The sequence below is a fragment of the Rana temporaria genome, chromosome 5 (genome assembly GCF_905171775.1).
Source record: "Rana temporaria chromosome 5, aRanTem1.1, whole genome shotgun sequence".
NCBI lineage: Eukaryota > Metazoa > Chordata > Amphibia > Anura > Ranidae > Rana > Rana temporaria.
The window spans coordinates 284115345-284138730 of NC_053493.1; the positions used below are offsets into that span (position 1 = coordinate 284115345).

Here is a 23386-nt window from a genome sequence, read left to right on the forward strand (position 1 = left end):
TCAGCTAAAAGTAGTTGGCTCTGTATGTGCGTTATAATTAATCAAAATAAGTCGATTAATTGATTAAAAAAAATCGATTAATCGAACACAAAAACTTTGATCAGTAACAGCCCTAGTCAAAACCGATGGTTAGTACGCAAAAGCATCGGTTCAAAACCCGCGCATGCTCAGAATCAAGTCGACGCATACTTGGAAGCATTAAACTTCATTTTTCTCTGCACGTTGTTGTGTTTTACAGTGGGTGAACCCGATTTTGTGTCAATCTCGCTCTCTTTCTCGGCGAGATTGAGCACCTACGAGCCCCATCGCGGGAGCCAGCGCCGAGCTGGCTTGCCGCGATGGAGACAGAGCCGTCATAGAAGCGACGGGAGATCCGACTTGGATTCCCGCCAATTCTACACGTGTGCGGCGTTTGTTATGAATCCTGAGGGGGAAGTCCCCGCCGGATTTTAAATAAAAATCCGGCATGGGTTCCCCCCTCAGGAGCATACCGGGCCCTTAGGTCTGTTATGGGTTGTAAGGAGAGCCCCCCTACGCGGAAAAAAACGGCGTAGGGGGTCCCCCTACAATCCATACCAGACCCGTATCCAAAGCACGCTACCCGGCCAGCCAGGAAGGGAGTGGGGACGAGCGAGCGTCCCCCCCCCCCCCTCCTGAGCCGTACCAGGCTGCATGCCCTCAACATGGGGGGGGTTGGGTGCTCTGGGGCAGGGGGGTGCACTGCGGCCCCCCCACCTCAGAGCACCCTGTCCCCATGTTGATGAGGACAGGGCCCCTTCCCGACAACCCTGGCCGTTGGTTGTCGGGGTATGCGGGTGGGAGGCTTATCGGAATCTGGGAGCCCCCTTTAATAAGGGGGCCCCCAGATACCAGCCCCCCACCCTAAGTGAATGAGTATGGGGTACATCGTACCCCTACCCATTCACCTGCAAGAAAAGTGGTAAAAACACAAATAAACCACACAGGGTATTAAAATATTTTATTAGTCTGCTCCGGAGGCCTCCCCTGTCTTCTTTATTAGCTCTTTTACCAGGGGGAGCTTCTTCTTTGACGTCTTCGGGTGGGTGGGGGCCGCCGTCTGGTTCTCTTCCACCGCCGGGGGGGGTCGCTTTTAAAAAAGCCCCCACCCCCCGGCGGGTTTCCTCCGGCGTCTTCGGCGGGGGGGCTTCTTCTTCCGCTATCCCGACGGGTCTTCTCCGCTATCTGGGGGGTCTTCTCAACTCTCCGGGGGTCTCCTTCTATGTTCGCCGCTCTCCGCTGTTGACTCGGCGCACCCCGGTTCTTCGTCTCGCTGTCCGGTGTCTTCTTCCGTGCTGTACGTCTTCTTCTCCTTCCGTGCTGTGAGTTCTTCTTCCGTGCTGTGACGACATGTTCTTCACTTCTCTTCTTCTCCCGATGTTGACACGCCGGCTCTTCTCGCTGTCTTCTCGGACCGTTCTCATCGGATGTACCGACCGCGTGTACGCGGCCTTAGACGCGCCCTGGGGAATCTTGGGCTCAAGCTGCCTGTAGGATCCCTGTTTGTGCCCCAGTGAACCTCTTCTCCATATCCGCTCTGTGGTCCGTCCGCAATAGTCAGCAATAAGGTTCACTACTCCGTGGTGCACCCCTGACCCCAACAGGGTGCACTTGTCACCTGGCCACAGGTAACCTGACAGCAATGCGTGATTGTTTGTTTTTCCAAAGAAATTTAGAAATGGCTTTGTAAAGAATTGTGTGTTTATGGTGAAGAAGTAGTAGGATGGTTTGGAGTGGGTAGAGCAGGCGGGCAAAACTAACCATTTTCACCAGATGGCATCTTCCCAAGAGCAAAAGGGGCAAATCCATCCAGTTGTCAAGTTCCTGAGATATTTTGGAGAGCAGAGAGGGGGAAATTGAGATGATAGAGAGAAGAGGATAGTTTCCCTATTTTGATACCTAAGTAGGTGATGTGGGATTTTGCTACTGTGAAGATCGAATGATAAATCCAGGGAGGTTCGGATAGTGTGCCTATAGGAAGGATTTCACCTTTGTGATAATTAATGCAAAGGACTAAGCACAATCTGAACTCATCGAATATGGATTTTATTGTGGGCATGTCTGAGGGGGGAATCACTGAAAATATAAGGACATTGTCAGCGAAAAGGGAGGTACGTAATTTGTGATTGCCAATGTTGATGCCATGTAATGGGGCTTTTTGGGATAGGTATCTAGACAGGGGTTCTAGTGCAATGTTGAAGAGAAGTGGGGATAGGGGATGACCCTGCCTCGTGCCTGTGTATAGGCAGAATTCCTCTGATAGAAGGCCAGCCCCACCAGCCTGGCCACCAGGGCAGTGTACATGGCGTTTATAAGGTGGGCAAAGGGGCTGGGGAATCCCATTTTAGTCATGACCATGGAAAGCCATTTGAAACTAATGTTATCGAAGGCTTTCTCCGTGTCCAGGGTTATGATTGCGAAGTCTCCCCTGGATTGAAAATAAAGTGATGAGCGCAAATTGAAACACTAAAAGTGAACAATAAGACAGTAAATACTGATATAATCACAATCTATAAAGTGAAATCATCAGATTATGTGAAATCACAAACAAACACTAGAACGTGTAGAAAGTTGTGCCATAAATCAAGTCCAAAAGTAAAATGAGTGCAACAACTGTTTCAAAAGCTCCTGCCCATGGGCGACAATGCAACAATCTGGATGGATCTTCACAGGAATTGAGCTCACAGAGCGCTTACCTCCCAACAGCAGAAAATGCGCCTGGACGAATTCCTCAAGCCACTGGAATTAAGTCTGGGGCGTCCTCTGTATATGGAAGCAGTCCAGGTCCAAGCACGATAGGGTCAGCTCACCACGACAACCATGAGTATTACCATGAGTAGAGTAAAGAAATGGAAGCTCTCATCGTGAAATATGTAAAAACTCAAATGGTTTAATGAAGCTAAAAACGTGCTTACAAGAAAAACGCATAAAAACGCCAAACACAGGCACTTCCGGTAGGACGGTCGGGGTATCACGTCACTTCCGGACACGTCTGGAACCTTACGCGTTGCGTCACGTCACGTGACTTCATCAGAGGTTACTGAATGGCTAAATGATGCTGCCTTATAAAGGTAAAAAACGGAAATGAAACCGTGGCCATTTTGGAATCCATTTTGGAATTTGTTCTAGTGTTTACTTTTTGGACTTGATTTATGGTTCACCGCAGAACTTTCTACACGTTCTAGTGTTTGTTTGTGATTTCACATAATCTGATGATTTCACTTTATAGATTGTGATTATATCAGTATTTACTGTCTTATTGTTCACTTTTAGTGTTTCAATTTGCGCTCATCACTTTATTTTCCTTTACTTTTGTTTTGTTGTTAGCACATATTAGATTTGAGCAGCATTTTGATTTTACACCAGTCATTTATTTAGTTCACTGTTGGCTAGCGTTTTAGTTCATTTTTTACTTTATCACTCTCCCCTGGATTGCTCAGGGTGGCAGTTCTATGTTTCACAAATCTCGATTGGGCAGTGTGTATCAGGGAGGGGATAATGGAGGCCAATATAGTGGCAATGATTTTGGAGAGAATCTTGACATCAAGGTTTAGAAGTGAAATAGTTCTGTAAGTGCCCTGTTCCTGGGGGTCTTTACCTTTTTTAGACAAAAGTTTGATGATGGCTTGGTTGCGCATAGGCAGGTAGGAGCCACGTGTCCATATGTGGTGGTATACCTTATGGAGGGTGGGTTCCAGGAGTGTTTTTAGGGATTTATAGAATTTGCCTGTGATGCCATCGGAGCCAGGGGCTTTAGAAGTGGCTAGGTTCTGAATGGCAGTCGATATCTCAGGGAGAGCAATTGTCTATGGGGTCAGCCGGATACAAGGAGGAGCAATAACTGAGCATGGCCTCGTTTATGTCTTGTTGTGAGGTTTTAATGATGCCTGTAGTGTCTCAAAGGGAGGTAATATAGGTCGGGCGGTGAGGGTCTTTACTGAGTCTAGATAGCAGACGTCCTGCCTTGTTACTGAATTTATGGAGGATGGGATCCATATGCGCTTGTTTTGTTAGTTCAGGGGTGTCTGCCCAGGCATCAAAATCCTGCTTGGCCATCTGCCATGCCTCCCTATTGTCAGGGAAACCTGCTGTGTATAGAAAGTGTTAAGCTAGGTGTAATCGGGAGCTTGACAATTTAAAATTTGGTAGCGTGGATTTTTTGAAGGAGGCCGTGAAGGAAACAATCCGACCCCTGAGCAAGGCCTTGCCGGCTTCCCAAAACAGGTTAGGGTTGTCAAGATGTGGTGCATTGGCCGAGAAGTATTCAGACCATCCTTTTTCCATTTACTGTTGGAAATCAGAGTTATTCTGGAGGCAGAAGGGGAAACGCTACACAGTTTGGGGTTCGGGTGCAGGCCAGGGTTGTCAAATGTCGTTGAGACGCTGCATGGTCTGATAAAGCAATGTTGTGGATGTCAGATATTTGTTGGGACAAGGTTATCAGAGCAGAAAAGGTAGTCTATTCTAGTAAAGACATTGCTGGGGTTAGAATAAAAGGTGAACTCTGTCAGCTGGGTGTCAAAGTCGCCAAATGTTGTGTAGATGGAGGGAGTCCATTGTGGAAGCGAGCAGTGTTGGATTTCTAGGATTGGGTAGGAATCAAGGGCATTTGGGAGAAGATCTATCGTCTATTGGGTGAAGAGATTGGTATTGAAGTCCCCGCCGACTATATGAGGGAGATGTGGGTTTCGAAGGAGCCATGTTGATAACTCGCTAAAGAACTGTTGGGGGGGTGGTTATTGGGAGCATAGACATTCAAGATTATGAGGTCTTTACTTCCTATTTGGACATGTGTGGATAAGACTCGTCCCTGGGAGTCTGAATCAACCGATACGACCATGCAGGGGAGATTTTTATGTATGAGCAGTATGACCCCTGCTTTGCGATTCAGACCCGAGGACTGTGCCCACCCAAAGTTTTTTCATATGGGGGAAGTCGGATGTGGAGAGGTGGGTTTCCTAGAGTAGGGCAATGTTTGTCTTAAGTCTTTTAAGGTGGCGGAGGATTTTTATTCTCTTATTAGGGGAGCGGAGCCCTTTCACGTTCCAGGACACTATTTTCATGTTAGGGGTGCCAAACGGGAGGTAAGGGCCGGTGTTGTATGAATGGCTTGGAGTATCATAAGATGGTGGGCCGTAAGTACCATCGGGTATGTAGAGTTGTCTGTGCTAAAGGTGAGTTGTGACTGAGTGTAAGCCTTGAGATGGAAGAGTGTACGGGAGTGGAGAGTGCAGAAGGAGTGGGGCAGAGGATAGAAATAACATAACATATCGGATAAACTTGACTTTTTTCCGCATGGAGTTACTGTGTAGGCCAGCTCCCAGTACAAGACCCCAATGTTGCAGCATTTATGAGAACCCACTGGTTAGGAGGTGTTTTATGCTGCCAAATTAGATTGTGTATGGGGAGGATAAATGGCTCTATGCAGGGAGGCCAGAGGAGGAAACTTTGGTTTTAGAAGCAATAAACATAAATTAACACAAAATAATACAAAACATAATATGAAAAACAGTAAAAGTGTTGGCCTACCATAAAGTATATGGCATAATGCTAGGCACAGAAGGAGAAAAGAGGGTGAACCCACAAGGCGCGGTCATAACAGAGCTATGGAGGCAGTGTATAGGCAGGCTTAGCGGACTGTGGAACAGCGTTGGTCCGGGCCAGAGGACCTGAATCTTTTCGGAGAGTCTTTGTGCGGGCTATGTTGATCAAGAGCTCGGTTGAGTGGAGCTGTTTTGGAAGAGGGGCTGAGGTGCAGACCAGTGTGGAGAGACCATAGGAAGGCCTCCGCTTCAGATGGGTCTTGGAAGGAGAGCTGGTCACCATTAGGAGCCTTAAGCTGCAGGGTGGCTGGAAAAGCCAGGGTGAATTTGATTTGTTACTGGTGCAGTTTCGTGCATATTTGCTGAAAGGCCTTCCATCTCTATGGAGTAGTCTGCGAAAATCAGGATCTTCATTCCTTGGAGGGATCTGGTTTGCCTGAATTTCCGCAGAATAAAAGCTTTGTCTGAGTAGTTCAGATATTTGACAATGATTGATCAGGGTGATTTGCCACTGTGCAAGGTCCAATGCTTCAGGTATACGTCTCGCACAGAGGTCCATGAGGGCAGATGATTGTAAGGATTCTGGGACACCTACGAATCGCAGATTGCTCCTTCTGGACCTATTTTCCAAATCATCCAATTTTTCCAAAATAAATGTATTCGTTATATCTTGGGCCTGTTCCATGGATTGTGCCTGCTAAAGTTCCTCTTCTATATTGGATATACGGTGTTCAGCCTCATTCAGCCTGTTAGCATGCTCCCCTAGCTAGGCCTTGATCTGTTGCATCCCTGCACTGACTGTCTTCTCCACAGAGACAACTATCATAGGTAAGAGGAGTGCTGCTACAGCCTGGGCAATCTGTTCAGTGCTGTGGTCCCCTTGATATGGTGGAGGGGGGACATGCTGTGAGGAGAAATGTGGGGAGGAGGGGGAGGGCCCCGCTTTACCTCCATTTCAGGCGTTGTGTCTGTGGATGGATCCGATTAGACCAAATCGGGGTCTCGATATGTGGCTGTGCCATTGGAGCCGATGTGGCCGCAGCGGCTTACAAGCGGACTAATTGGTCAATTGTGTGGCCGTGAATGTCCAGGGGAGGCATGGGTGGCATGGGTTTCGATGGATTTATATGCCGTTTTTTCGGAGTCAAGCCGCGGGAGCTTATGTGGAAAGCAGCTACTCCATACGGCGCCAGAACCAGAAGTAGGTAACACATTTTAACTATCACCGCTCATGCAGAAATGAGAGAAATACATCTAGGGCTATTGCTTAGAATTAACATAAAACTGATGAGCTGTAAAGGTTTTAAAATGTCAGCTATAGACATTTTTGAGTGTTGTCATTTTCTGCCATTTTGTGGGCTCACAAATTTTTACAGCTTCACAGGTATGGTATTTATTTCTCTTTTAAAATGTTACCAAAAACAGGAATTATATTATGCTTGTGTATATTAAAATGAGTTTTAGTGTATTTTTTGCTGAAAATATATGTTTCAAAGACAATTGCACAGATATTGTTCAATAAACATAAAAAAATATACATTTAACCTCTTTTTTTTCTAAAGATGTTCTTCTTTCAAAAAATATATAAAGGGGAAATCAATAAAGCACTTACAACACTTATCTGGTGGTATGGCCCTTTAAAATGGCCTGCACCAGGTTAGAAAAAAAAAGTTTCAGTAGCTTTACCAAAAACAGGAAGATTCAGATAGTTCTTAAAACCTGAGTATTGTTTTTTACACTCTGAGGCCCATAGGGGTAATTTTTAATTCTAAATATTTATTTAAAAAAGCAAAAGAAAAGGAGGGTGCAGCTAAGTGCAACATTAAGTGCCTTTTTTTGGAAATAAACCAGGTAAAATTGGCTGCTCACATGTGCAGAAAGTGTCAGCAGCATATTCTTCATGATGATATCATCCTGCTCCACTATCTGCCTAGGGCTATTGGTATGAAAAGTAGGCAAGCCTTGCTGCTGAAGTGGCACCTACAGAACAATGTTTGGTGTTAGCAGACAGAGGGGAATCCTTTTGATGTCACTCTGTAAGGGGGTCAAGGATTCCCTGCAGTCATAGAAACCATACAAAGTTACACCTGGGATCCGTCATTATTGACTATATTTGGATGTCAATACCTCAAAATTAGTCTCTCTGCCCTTAGTTATGCTGATGGCAGTTTTGTTTCCAATACATATTTCAAACCATCCTCAAACCATTCCTATTTACATTATAAAATTTGTTACCACCCTAACTGGAATAGTAATACCCCCAAAAGCCCATTCTACCACTTAAGAAAAAATTGTAACAGGGATTCAGATATTCGGACCCAGAGTAAGATCTTAATAGACAGATTTATAGATAAAGGTTATGAGAAGTCAGATGCTGCCCTTTAGGCTTGTCTCATTATACCTTCATGGGGAAACACCAAAAATAGAACAGATGAGCCATGTTCTGTTGAGGCCAGGGTTGTCATTGAATTTCATTACAAACACAATCAAATGGAGAATAAAAAGTGACATTGGTGCATTTTACTAGATCTCAAATCATGCCTCATTATTCCAAAAAGACCAAAATGTATCTATAGGAAAGCACTTTAAATTAAAGGCAATGTAAAATGCGCCACACGGAGACCCCTACATCTCAAACACTGGTAACTTTTTTGTTACTTAACAGGCATGAATCAGTGTAAGAAAAATAAGTGTAATGTGTTCATTTGTAAGCCATAGCCAAAAACCTTCCATGATGACAGTGGCAAAATATATACTTGAATCTATTTTCACATGCTTTATTGAGCTTGTTATATGCTGCATTTCTTGCCTCTGTGGCCTCCTCTATGATGGATGCACCATGAAAACAGTGCATCGTAGATTTGCAAGCATGTTCGATTATGAACAATGTCTGATTCAATTACTTTTGCAATTTTTAATCTTCAAATTTCTTAGTTTGCTGATATTAGTAGTACAGCATTATGATTGCTAACTCGGTCCCCTTTTTAGCCCATTTTATTATATATATATATGTATATATATTAGTGATGAGCTTCGTATTCGAGTCAAACTCCTGTTCGACTCGAACATCGTATGTTCGATCGTTCGTCGAAATACGAACAAATGGGGTCATTCGCGCCAAATTCGAGTTACGTTTCACAGACCATAATTCACTGTGGCATCGCTGGCTGATGATTGGCCAAGCATGCACTATGACCCGCATGCTTGGCCAATCACAGCACGCAAAAAACGGGGAGACATAATTGGCCAAAGCCAGGGTACTAAACAGGGGGTTTAGTACACGCCCCACACTATAAAAGGCTGCCTGCAGGGCAGCCTTGTGTAGTGTGTTGCGGCAGTTAACAGACAACAGAGAGAGACAGAGAGAGTGTCATTTTTTGCAGGTAGATAGAGCAGGCAGGCTAGTCAGTTAATGTTACAGTGTGTAGAGGATATATATACATCCCAGGTGTTGTACATATATTTATACACTGTATAGTTTAGCTAGATAATTTCTTCCTAATTTACTGGCAGGCAGGTGATTGTGCTATTTAAAGACGTTATCACAGGCATACTTTAGACACCCAGTTTTTTTTTTTTATTATTTAACCACTTAAGCCCCGGACCATATTGCTGCCTAAAGACCCAAGGGGTTTTTACAGTTCGGGACTGCGTCGCTTTAACAGACAATTGTGCGGTCGTGCGACGTGGCTCCCAAACAAAATTGGCGTCCTTTTTTTCCCACAAATAGAGCTTTCTTTTGGTGGTATTTGATCACCTCTGCGGTTTTTATTTTTTGCGCTATAAACAAAAATAGAGCGACAATTTTAAAAAAAATTCTATATTTTTTACTTTTTGCTGTAATAAATATCCCCCAAAAACATATATAAATTTTTTTTTTTCCTCAGTTTAGGCCGATACGTATTCTTCTACCTATTTTTGGTAAAAAAATCGCAATAATCGTTTATCGGTTGGTTTGCGCAAAATTTATAGCGTTTACAAAATAGGGGATAGTTTTTTTGCATTTTTATATATTTTTATTTTTTTTACTAGTAATGGCGGCGATCAGCAATTTTTTTCGTGACTGCGACATTATGGCGGACACTTCGGACAATTTTGACACATTTTTGGGACCATTGTCATTTTCACAGCAAAAAATGCATTTAAATTGCATTCTTTATTGTGAAAATGACAGTTGCAGTTTGGGAGTTAAACACAGGGGGCGCTGTAACATTTAGGGATCACTGTGTATGTGTTTACTAGTGTAGGGGGGTGTGGCTGTAGGACTGACACCATCGATCGAGTCTTCCCTATAAAAGGGATCACTCGATCGATGCGCCGCCACAGTGAAGCACGGGGAAGTTCTTCAGCTCCGGGGAGCGATCGCGACGGAGCGGCTAAAAACAAATAGCCGCGCCGTTGTCCCGGATAGCTCCCCGAGCGGACCCGACCTCCGCATGTACCGGGGGGGGGTCCCGATCGGACCCCCCACCCACGTCTAGCAGAGGACGTACAGGTACGTACATGTGCCTGTCCGTGCCATTCTGCTGACGTATATGTACATGAGGAGGTCGGGAAGTGGTTAAGCATCATTGAAATCACTGCTCCTGATGCAGGAGCAGTGATTTTAATGATGCTTAAATAAAAAAAAATTAAAAATGTAAAATTTCTTTAAATATTGTACCTGCTGGGTGTCTATAGTATGCCTGTCAAAACGTCTTTGAGAACCCGGGTCTTGCCCGAGGGAACATGTATCAATGGAAAAAAAAGTTTTTAAAAACGGTCGTTTTTTCAGGAGTCCTGAAAAAAACTACAGTTGTTAAAACTTTTTTTTCCATTGATACATGTTCCCTGGGGCAAGACCCGGTTTCTCAAAGATGTTTTCACAGGCATACTATAGACACCCAGCAGGTACAATATTTAAAGGAATTTTTCATTTTTTTATTTTTATTTATTTAAGCATCATTAAAATCACTGCTCCTGAAAAAGCGACTGTTTTTGGGGCAAGACCCGGGTTCTCAAAGACGTTTTACGATAATACTTGCATATTAGGCTTTAAAATTAGCACTTTTGAATTCGAACGTTCAAGTCCCATAGACATCAATGGGGTTCTAAATGTTCACGTGAACCTTCGGTCCGTTCGAAGGTTCTGGTGCGAACCCAACGGGGGGGGGGGGGTATTCGGCTCATCCCTAATATATATATATATATATAACATAATATTTATATATTTATATTATTTTGTTATTTCATACTGTATGTAGATGCTCCCGTATGCATGGTAGTGTCCTTACTTTTTTCTATTTTTTTTTTCAATTGTGTTTAATTGAAAACCAATGAGATTCACCCAATTGGGGATTTGACTCAGCCCTCCGATGCACACTTCTTCCTCCCCATCTTCTAGGCTTATAAGCCAAAGGACATTTTCCTCAGGTAGGCTTGAGAAAGAGGGCAATCCCTAAAAATGCATTGCAAGACTCACCCCACCCTTACTGAGTGACACAATAAGGCTTCCCCTCTGTCAGCCAACTCCAGGAGTTGCTCTGTAGGAGCCGATTTACATACAAACAGCCCAGAGTGGATAGTGGAACAGTGTGGCACCATCCTGATGGATGTCTCTCCTATATACTGCTGACACTTTCTGAATATGTGAGTCGTCACTTTTACATTATTTCCTAATAAAATTACTTAATTCTGCACTTAGCTGCGTCCTCCTTGTCTTAATTTTCCCACTAAACATATTTATTAAAGTAAATTGTACAAAATGAACATAAAGAGCAGTAAGATATATACCATCATAATAAAGTTACAAATCAGAATGTACTTATACAACCTTTACAATGTCAGGTACAAATCCCAGACAAGCAAACATGAATAGCAAAACCCCCCTGTCTTTTTATGTAACCCATAACACCTGGACAGAGATTGAACATGGAAGGATCTATCTGATCCAGCCCTGCTCTTTGGTGTGGATTAATGTAGAAAACTTGCATAGGAGACTTTTTACAAGCCAGTAATGGTTTGTTTACAGACAGAAACCAGAGGTGTCTAAATTCTTGCCGCTTTTGGTTTCTGACATTACACAGTGGGAGGAACAACATTCATTTGTCTCACTGTATCCCAGGAATCAGATGCCAATGGTTGCATCTATACTGGGCTCCCTGATAAGATGGGAGAGCCCTGTAAAGGCAGCGGCAGAAGGGGGATTTCCCATCCAAGGATGTGCATGTATGTCCTATGGGTGGGAAGTGGCTTTCTGAACTTTGTAAATCCACCTCTATCTTTCCCACTAAATGTGCCCTTTTCCCAACCAAACAATGTTGCTGCAACTCACAAGAGCTGGTTCCCACACTGGGGTATATTTTCTAAAACTGGTGCACTATCAGAAAATGGTGCAGCTGTGCATGGTAGCCAATCAGCTTCTAACTTCAGCTTGTTCAATTAAGCTTTGACAATAAAATCTGGAAGCTGATTGGTTTCTATCCAGATTTTTACACCATGCAGTTTTAGTAAATAGCTTCCACAGTGTGAGGTAATGGGTCTTGGTAGATGTCATTCTGAGAATGTAGCCCCATAGGAATAGACATCCCAGAAGCTGAGTCTGCATGAATTGTATAAGATTAAAGTAAAGTTGTAAGTTAGTCACAGAAAAAAAACAATGCGAAAAAATATTCTGGGACATGATCTAAAGACAGTGGAAGTTGTAGGTAAAATTGGGTAACATATGGATATATACTAATTGACAGTGGCGGCTGGTGCTTAAATTTTGTTTGGGGGGGGCACAAACAAACTGAAAAAAAATCAATTGCCACCACTGTGCTCATTAACTGCAGCCAATGTGCCCATCAAATTCTGCCAGTTTTCCCCCTCAAATGCAGCCAGTTTGTCCCCTCAAATGCAACCAGTTTATGCCCCCAAATGCAGCCAGCTTGTGCCCCCAATTGCTGCCAGTTTGTGCCCCCAATTCCCGCCAGTTTGTGCCCCCAATTTTAGCCAGTTTATGCTCCCAATTGCCGCCAGTTTGTCCCTCAATTGCAGCCAGTTTGTGCCCCCAATTGCCACCAGTTTGTGCCCCCAAATGCAGCCAGTTTCCCCCAGCCCAGCACTTACCTTCCTCGGGTCAGCGACTTCCTCTCCACACTCCCTCAATGACTTCTCCTGCCCTCAATGTCACTTCAGCCAATCAGGTGACGGTAACCAGACCGGGTGCACCTGATTGGCTGAGAGGTGGGTCAGTGTTAGGGAAGCGATTCCCTAACACAGCACTGTTTAACCAGGGAACGCACATTCTGTGCTCCCTCTGGTTAACCATTTGGAAGCCGATTAGAGCCTGCTTGCTCTAATTGGGAAGCCTATTAGAGCATCTCACTCTAATCAGGCACTTCCAAATCACACCCACCGCTGTTATTCAGAAAGCTGGCGCTCAACAGGGGGCCGGACATCTGAATAGTTTGCAGCAGCGGCAATGCATGAATCTATGTATCTATGTATTGATGGGTGTAGGAGAGAGGGGGCGGTGCTCCTGAGCCCACTATGGATCCACCACCACTGCTAATTGACCTTATCAAACCATTAATTCTTTGGGCCATCTTCCACAGTGAGTTTCCCTTTTATCTTCCCCATGTATGTTTTGCAAACATGTCTCACTAAACTGTACAAAGGTGTAATATGCAACTATATATATATATATATATATATATATATATATATATATATATACAGTCTATGCATGCCTCTCTATTAGGCACAATTAGGCAAACTGTATTTTAAGATAATTTTTTAAACCCTATAATTCTATAGGTATTATTATTATTTTTTACAATTAAAACTACATTATAACTGAAAGTGTTTCTTGGTTGTTATATAGCAAACAAAACTAAAAACAATACCTCACAGGGCTGTTTGTTGAATCTGGGTCATGTGCCATCACAGATCCAATACTGCTGCCTATCTTTGCTGATTCAGACTCCACCATTGTATAAAAGGCTTGAGAAAATACAGGCGGTTCATCCACATCTTCCACAGTAATTTTCACTGTTGTTGTATCCATGAATGGACCCACACTAAGAAATCGATTGTCAACGTGTTTGTTTGCTGCTTCTATCCTCAGTGTATAGATGATCTTTGTTTCGTAATCCAGTCCCTGAGAAAAATATATAAATATAACCATATCATGTGCTCAGATTTTCTCATTATTATTATTTTTAAGTTTACAAATTTTAAGTGCAAAAACACAATAGGGACATCGTTTAAGTACATTTAAAATCTTACATTTTTACATGATAATTATTATTTTTTTTTTTTTAAAGTCACATTTTATTGCGTACTTCAGCAAGGCAGTAAATATTATAGAAGAAACACAGAAATAATAAAAAAAATAGAGGTACATCCACTATCCTAGCAGTTGTAAAACTGGATGGATCACAGCATATTTTAAGTTACAAACAATAAAATTAAGATAAGGCATATCCAGCATGCAATACAAGGTGGCAATCAGAGTATAAGCATTTACCTAGTGGGGAGAATCCCTTTGAAAAATCTACTTAGCAAAGACGTATGTGCAGAGTACATGAGATTATGCTACCTCTTGAGCAAGGACTTGCCTGCATACTTTAAAATTGTCTTAAGACAGAGCTTAAAAAAAAAAGAAAAAAAAACAGGAACAATAAATCAAAAGAGTAAATTGAGAGTGCTTCCGTAGTCTCCCTCTGTATATCAGTTTCTGACATGCTAAAAGTAGCATGGCCTATTGTATAGGCATAAAAACAAGGAAAGAATGACTAATAGAGCGCCAGAAAGAAAGGAGAGAAGGAAAAAAAAAGGAGGGGAAAAAAGGGGGAGGGGGAAATGGGGGGTAGTGGGAGGAAAGGGATGTAACATTAAGGATACATAATACAACAGCTGAGACCCCCAAGGTTGGACCACCACCCCACGGCCCATGTATTGCACTCTAGTTCCCGTTAATTGAATTCTTTAAGTTGTTTTATGAAATAAATTCAATAGCTTTCAAGAAAACAATCACTGGTGATTTTGCCAGGATGGACCCTGTAAAGGCAATACTGGTGATTCACTTTTGTCACTATCAGAAAATCTGCTCTGAGAAATGACATGCAACAGTTTCTGGAGTGCATGCATGTAGACAAGAATTTGCTGCAAAGGTACTGCAGGAAATCAAGAGTACTGACATACAACAAAGGAAAAACCTAAACAAATGGAAAACAGTCATTTATTTAAAAAATAAAAACATAACAACCATTTATGCTACAGTACATGGTGCGTATGCAAAGCAAATGCCATTCATCTAGGGTTTACATGCAATTTAACTCCTCTGTATATCATTAGACTGGTTACTCAAAAGATGGCTTGAAATGTTTTGGGTTTGCCATGGCTAAACGTATTTAAAAATATATGTCTCTATGCATTACACTAGGTTTTGTCAAATGGGTATTAGGCATACTGAAGAATACATAAAAACCAAAGTTAAAGTAAAGTATGTTTAACTATGATATAAAATATGAATGTCATTATAAAATATTATGCTGAATTGGAATGCATTATGCAAAGAATAGATGAAGCTGTTTAATTAAATATTAAATTATCCTGAAGGGATGGTGTATTGTAATCTGAATATATACATGTAGCACAGTTCTCTGGAACATATGATAGAAGGCGCTAACACTGAAATGCCATAGTTTTTTTTGTTTTAGTCAATGATAAGTGGAACTAATATGTTTTTATATGTTTTTGCTTTGGGTCTAGGGATGAGTTCTCTATTTGGTCCAAACCTCAGTTAAGGCCAAATAATGCTTGTTTGGAGGTTTGTATTTACAATGTAATCTGAATTGCAGTTTGTGGAACTAGAGAGAGTGGAGTGTAAGCTATACTGCATTCTTACTAATTTTACTACCTGTAGACCTAGCAGTCATTTTTATCTATTATGAGTAGGGATGAGCCGAACACCCCCCGTTCGGTTCGCACCAGAACCTCCGAACGGACCAAACGTTCGAGCAAACATTTAGAACCCCATTGACGTCTATGGGACTCGAACGTTCAAATTCAAAAGTGCTAATTTTAAAGCCTAATATGCAAGTTATTGTTGGAAAACGTCTTTGAGAACCCGGGTCTTGCCCCAGGGAACATGTATCAATGGAAAAAAAAACTTTTAAAAACTGTAGTTTTTTCTGGAGCAGCGATTTTAATGATGCTTAAAGTGAAAAAAAAAATGAAAAATTCATTTAAATATCTTACCTGCTGGGTGTCTATAGTAGTGGCACGTGTTTAGAAATGTCCCTGCACAACATGAGATTACTATAAGAAAAAATACATTTAATACTGCTTGCGGCTTTAATGTAATGTTTGGTCCCTGCAATATGGATATAAATCATTGAAAAAAATAGCATGAGTTTCCCCGCCACCACTCCCCCCATTCAGAGACCCAGTGCCGATCCTGACCTCCCTGGGGCCCTAAGCAAAATGTCCTGGCACATTAAAAATGAGAAGCACTTCCGGTTCCGGCGCCTCATGGAGTGACTGCTCTCCTCAGCAGCTCCCGCCGCACGGCTTGAAAATCGGCCTGTAAAACCCCCTCGAGCAGCCATCCGGACCCCCCTCCACCTCTGGGCACATCTCCCCACGACCATGGACCGGTTCGTGGAGAAATCGGGCACCCGCAGCCATTCGGCCCAGACGGCGCCGCCGGCGGCGGCCCAGCAGCAAATCGAGGCCCCGGCTTCGGCCTACTCCGCTCCGCGGACCCCCCCAGACGCGCCGGCGGCGATGGAGGTGAGCGGCACTATCTCCCCCTCTCCCACCTCACACACTCCCTCACCCCAATTAACGGGGAACAGCACATCTTCACCCCACCAAGTGGGGGATAATACAACCGAGCGTATTGCTCAGGCCGTAGCTGCCCTGCTGAACCCCATGATAGCAGCCTCGGTGGAAAAAGCTGTTAATGCTGGGATGGCACAGATCAAGGCCCAGCTTGGGGAGCATGGATCCAGATTAAATGAACTAGAACACCGCCTGTCTAGTGCGGAAGAGGATCTATACCATGCCCAGGCCATGGAACACGCACAGGACAAGACAAACCAATTCGTTCTTCAAAAATTAGACGATTTAGAAAACAGATCCAGACGCAGTAACCTACGTTTCGTGGGTGTCCCGGAATCACTTCAGGCCTCCGCACTCGCCGAGTTCTGCGCCCAGCGCATCCCGGAGGCGCTGGGCCTTCCTGGCCCTTGCATGGTGGAACGCGCCCACCGCATGGGGGCTTTTAATTCGGAACGCAAGTCACCGCGCCCCATCATCGCCAAATACCTAAACTACGCTGAAAAGTCCCTCATACTACACTCCTTCCGGCAGGCCCGCCAGCTCCAGATTGATGGCATAAAAGTGCTAGTATTTGCAGACTATTCCATTGAGGTCTCCAAGAAACGTAAGGCCTTTCAACAGGTCTGCTCTGAACTCTTCAAACAACAAATCAAGTTTACCTTAGCCTTCCCGGCCATACTACGCCTCAAGGCCCCGAATGGAGATCAGCTGACCTTTCAGGACCCTTCAGAAGCAGAAGCTTTCCTGCGGTCGCGGCACCCACACCTCAACCCCCAGACGCCCTCCAAGGCCCCTGCACTTAACCGTTCCCTGGATCAGAGGAGCCAGAGGAAGGAATCGCCTAAGCGTTTCAGAGCCTCAGCCCATGATCCGGCCTGGGCCACCGCGAGATGATTCTCCAGCGACCAGCACACCCTCCTGGTTCTCATTCCTCCCCCAGAGCGTCTTGCTACATCGCCAAGATGTCCTCCGATCAAGTCCTGCTCATGCACCACTTGACCCCCAACCAACTGATGTCTCTTCACCCCCCCTCTTGCCGACGGGTCAGGTAGCATTATGTGGTATACTATCCAGTTAACCCCCTCTTTGGGTTTTGTCTTTTTTTACTTTTGTTTATACCTCTGTTGTGCACCTGCATTACCCCATTGACTTTGGGCCAACTATATCCATCCAGGTTGTATCTCACTTAGCTCAGTCATGTTTCTCCCCGAGCTCCCCTCCCTGATCTAACATATCTATATATGTACAACTGCTATCGATGTTTGTTTTTGAGTTATTTGCATCTCCTGGGCTCACTGTACGCACTAACCCTGTTCCCTCCCCCCCCGCCCGCTATGGGCACTGCGTGTTAGCCGCACGAAGCTATACCACTTAACCCTGGCTCTCAGGCACAGGTCACCTATGCCGTGACAAGGGGGCCTGCTCGTACAGTGACTCCATGTGGAAAAAAGTGAAGTTTTTGCTATTTGTTTTGTTACTTTTGTCATTTTCTTTCCAGCTCCTCATTTTACGCCCTCATTCCCCTCCCCTCTCTCCCCCTCCCCCCCGGCACTCTCCCACATGCACCATATACATCCCCTCCCCCTCGTGACTTACAGGTCCTGATCTGCCCTTACGTGGTGATCCCCCTTGGCCCCTTGTCAGGGAATATCGTTCGCAAACACACATCTCAGACCCCATTCCCGGAACCCTTAACATGAAAGTTATTTCATGGAATGTGAAGGGACTCAGGTCCCCAAATAAAAGAATGAAGATCCTTAGACACCTAAAAAGAATCAAAGCGGACATAGCGCTACTGCAGGAAACCCATTTATCCGCATCTGATTTCCCGCGCATGAAAAAACTTTGGGTGGGCACGGTCCTGGGATCTGAAGCGGCTGGCCGCAAGGCAGGTGTCCTCCTATTGATGCATAAAAATCTTCCCTGCTCGGTTCTAGCGGTAAACTCCGATTCCCATGGCCGCCTAATATCAGCTCACCTCAAAATCGGTTCCAAAGAATTGATCGTCTCTAACGTCTATGCCCCGAACAGCCCAGGCAGTTCGTTCTACTGTGAGCTATCTTCCTGGCTGCTGCAAAACACCAATCTTCCTCATTTGGTCGGAGGCGACTTTAATGATACCCTGCACCCAGTAGACGACAGATCTTCCCCCAAATGCTCCCGCTCAGGCCTTGACCCACTACAACCCTCGCTATTTGCCTCCACGATGGACTCGCTTCACCTGCGAGACCTATGGCGTCTGACCCATCCCGCGGATAGGGAATTTACGTTCTATTCTAATCCTCATGCCATATTCACCAGAATAGACTATTTTTTCGGATCGGACGATCTCATCCCTCTGATATCAACCGCCGATATTCTAGACATCGCAATATCTGATCACGCCCCGATATCAGTCTCCCTGGACAACCTAGACCTTCCCCCCCAACCTATGCTATGGCGCTTCCCCTCCTTCCTCCACAACCACTCCGACTTCCAACATTTTATGGAGAAAGCCTGGCTAGAATACTCCTCGGCGAATGCCCCCCACATAGATGACCCAAACCTCTTCTGGGATGCCGGCAAGGCCTTCCTCAGAGGAAAAATCATTTCCTACGCCACCTCCTTTAAGAGAAACGCCATGTCTAAGTTCAAATTAGCCAGTTCCCGTTTACATATAGCACAAAGAAACCTCTCTCTAGCTGACTCCCCTGACAACAGAGACGAGTGGCACGCAGCCAAACGGTCATTCGATACGTGGGCGGACACTCTAGAAACAGTCAAAAAGTCCAACTTAGATGCCTCTCTCCACAAATTCGGCAACACGTCGGGTAAGCTCCTCGCCAGACTCTGCAAAGGCTCCTTCACCCCAACCCACATCACCTCCCTAAGGGATCCGAGCGGCTCCGTCAAAACTACCCCCCCCAGCTATCAACAAGGCGATGCTCCAGTTTTACTCGGCCCTCTACGCCACGGACCCCGTTGACAGATCGGCGGCAAGCACTTTTCTAGAGAACCTAGACATCCCTCAGCTCACCCCCGCCCAATTAGAAAGCCTAAACGCACCTATTTCTACTCTTGAGATATCCGAAACCATTCGCAAGCTTGCTCCCTCAAAAGCCCCGGGCCCTGATGGCTTTACGGGCGAATTCTATAAGACCCTTCAAAACATAGTGGAACCCACTTTACACAAAGTATATTGCGGCGTCTGGTCCGGTGGCCCCTACCTCCCCTCGGGAAACCAGGCTATTATAAAGTTATTGTCCAAGAAAGGAAAAGACCCGCTCGAGCCAGGCTCGTACAGACCGATATCCCTTCTGAACCTAGACGTAAAAATTCTATCCAAGATCGTCGCCAATCGGTTATCAGATATCATTCCCTCCCTGATACACCCGGCTCAATCGGGTTTTGTAAAAGGCAGGACGGCCACTTTAAATATACGTAAAGTAATGCTGGCTCTAGAACATGCTAAACAACACCCAGAAGGCGATTTCGCCATTGTCACATTGGACGCGGAGAAAGCCTTCGATAATGTCAGCTTCGAATGGCTTTCTGCGTCCATGGAGAAAATGGGTTTCTCCGGCCCCTTCTGCCATCTTATAAATGCTATGTATGCAACTCCTTCTGCGAAATTAGTGGCCGCTGGAATTCTCTCAGAGGAATTCCGCCTCCATAAGGGGACGCGACAGGGCTGCCCCCTCTCTCCCCTTCTCTTTAATTTAGCTCTAGAACCCCTGTCCAGGCACCTAACCCAAGTAGCGCCCCTCCACGGCATACATGCGGGCCCCCACGAATTGCGCTCGTCTCTGTTTGCCGACGATGTCCTCATCTTTTTGGCGGACCCCTCCTCCGATATGATCACTATCAAAACGGTCTTTGACACATTCCGTCGCTGCTCGGGCCTCCGTATAAACTACTCCAAAAGCGAAATCCTACCATTAGGCACCCACCCCGACCCCCCCTGGACACGCCACTCCATCTTCACGGTAGCCTCCTCTCATATTACTTCCCTCGGCATAAAAATTGGCAAACTGCCCTCTTCTCTGTACCACTTAAACTACCCCCCCTTGATTTCGAAACTATCCCAAGAATTGTCGAACTGGTCGGATCTGCCGCTCTCGCTCCTGGGAAGATGTCACTTGGTCAAAATGGTCAGTTTCGCCAGATTATTATACCCGATGCAGACCATACCCCTACTCTTACGTCACAAAGATATTAAACTTATTGACTCAGCTATCTCCAAATTCATATGGCACGGCAAGAGACCCCGCATAGCTATGAAAAAACTTTTTCTTCCCAGACGCGAGGGCGGTGTAAGTCTTCCTAATGTCAGATTGTATAATTTAGCATGTCTATTGAGAACGGGCTTAGATTGGATTTCACATTCTGCGAGGTATTCCAACTACTCACTAGAATCAGCCATGGTGCACCCCTTCTCCCTAGTGGCCCTTCTCCACTGTAAATGGAAATCGGTCAAACCCCCACTCCAGCATAACTTACTGCTTAGGGACACGGTCATAGCCTGGAGGGAATACAGAAAACTCTTGGGTCTATCCCCCTTCGTATCACGTCACCTTCCTATTCAAGGCAACCCCGGCTTCTCCGCAGGACTAGACCACAAGCCCTTTAAAATATGGCAGGAAAGGGGACTTACACTTTTTTCATCATTGTGTGACACCTCAACTGGCCTCCCTCTGTCTTTTACAAAAATTGCTGAGACGTTTGATCTACCCAAGGCTCACATTTTCCACTACTGGCAATGCGCCAATTACCTACGAATCTCGTGCACTGAGGCCTCGAAGCGCTTCCTCCCTACTTTCACTGACAGGCTGCTCCTGGAAGGCTCCTATAGGATCTCGGACATCTACAAACCCCTGCTCCTTAAAGCGCTACCCTCTCTATCGTCCACATCGGCTGCAAACTGGGGCAAAGATTTTCCTGACGAAAACCTGATATCCAAGCTATTACACGGCTACAATACTGTCCAGAAGATTACACCAAATGAAATCTGGAAGGAAACTCAGTTAAAGATCCTTCACCGGGCACACATCCCTTTTCTACACTCCTCGCAGGACGTGAACGGCGCCTCCTGTCCTTTGTGCCAACACCCGAAACCCTCTTTATCTCACCGGTTTTGGTCGTGCTCTTTTATTTCAACGTTCTGGGATCAAGTCCTGGCCTACGTTTTCCAAATCACCCTACTGAAGTTACCCAAAGATCCTTTCCTCCTTATATTTGGTTATTGGGACCCCCTGCTGCTACAAAGGTCACAGGTGTCCAAGACCTGGCCACTACTTTGCTTCCTTGTCGCACGGAGGGCTATTCTACGAAACTGGATCTCTTCTCAACCTCCCTCCGCAAATCTGGTTGCACGTGACCTTCTTCTCCTCCTCTACAAGGAACGAGCCACCACGGACTTCAAGCGAGCCACGGAAAAATCCCGCTTTCTCTTAACCTGCCAACCTTTTATGTCTGCATCACTCTCCCAAGAGGACCTCAGCGCCTTCGATCAGTTCACTTTCTCGTATTTCAGGTCCCCTCTACCAACAACATAGGGCGAAGATCCGTCACCTAGCCCTCATACTACCGCCCCTGATTAATTTGTACCAAACTACTTCTACAGGTCTGGACGTCACCCCCCCTCCCTCCCCTCCCCCTCCATCTTGGTGCTCTTCTGAACAGTGCTCAATACATGGTGCCCCCCCTCCTCACCCTATGGTTCTTCCTAGCTGTTAGAACTCCCTGTATTCATTATTTAGATTCTCTGTTACCCATAACTGTTGACATGCCTAGAATCCACCCTTTTTAGATTCACCCGGGTCTTATTATCCTCGGTTATTGTTCAGATCCCACCAGTTCCTCACTCACGTGGGGAGGTGGTGTCCTCTTAGGCATCCCCCTCCTTGTTTTGGGGTTTGCGGATGGGGATCCCGCCTCCACCATGTCCCATACATGATCATATGTCTGTTGGATTTATTGTTCCTGATCCGCTACACACATTGTTTCACGGTTGCATGTAAATGTTATACTGCTGGGGCTGCGTCCCCACCTGCTATGTTCCCTTTTCTACTCGGTATTGTGGATTCTATTTGCTGTATTTTGTGAAAACTTAATAAATACTTTTTGAAAAAAAAAAAAAAAATGAGAAGCGGAGGGCGCTGACGACAGTGACATGTCACATTAAAGAAAGTTGAGAAGTGGGGGGAGGGGGTGTTCTGCTGTCGGAAATGACTCAGCCAGCGAGTTTAGAAGCGGGGGCAAAAATGACTTCTCACCATGCAGGGCCTCTAGTAATTTGGGGGGCCCTTCGCAGCTTTGCGGGGCTCTAAGCCGCTTGCATAGTGAGCCTATAGGGAGGATCGGCCCTGACAAGACCCTTTGGCCCTATATACTTTGAAAAGCAATATACAGGCGGTGCAAACAAGATAAGGACTGTAGGTTTGTTAAGTAGAATCTGAACCATGTCAGACTTTGCTGCTGCATATTGCACAATTTCTTAAAGAGACCCTCAACAAACTACATGACACTTGTGCCTGATGAGGCCACTGATGTTCCAGTGGTGGTGACCCGTGAGACTGTCCATGCAGGCTTGGCCCCCCAAAGCGCACATGCTGTGTGGCAACAATATGTCGATTATTTTTGGGTTGGGGGGGGGGGCATTACAATGTCAGATCTTGGCTCAATAAATATTTTTTTTGGGAAAGAAAAATTCTAGAAAAAAGGGGGGTTGCCATCCGGGGCCCCCTTTGAACAAATTCTGTGAAGAACTCCTGTTCTCTGAATGCCTCCATTATTTCTGCAAGTCAAAATTAAGCAAAAAAAGCTAATGTCAGTCAAGCATTAGCTTTCTCCCCATATCTAACCCACAAACTCATCCACTGATCATAAAGTCCAAAATCAAGTTTCGTATCATCGTACTGCACGATCGTTTTTCCGACGTTTTCTACTGACTGTGAACGACGTTCTCACTCACGCAATATCCCTTTATACACTGCGCATGTGAGAAGCTCCACAGGTTTCCCCGCACACAGGCA

The 23386-nt window shown here is 45.2% G+C and overlaps 1 protein-coding gene across 1 annotated transcript in view; it reads right to left on the bottom strand.

Moving 5' to 3' along the window:
* The window catches only part of CDH7 (cadherin 7), a 280342-nt gene that overhangs the window by 48744 nt on the left and 208212 nt on the right, over window positions 1–23386 (bottom strand). The window contains exon 7 of the mRNA XM_040353910.1: window positions 13430–13683. Within this exon, the coding sequence (XP_040209844.1) occupies window positions 13430–13683 (254 nt within the window). The remainder of the gene's footprint in view (window positions 1–13429; window positions 13684–23386) is intronic.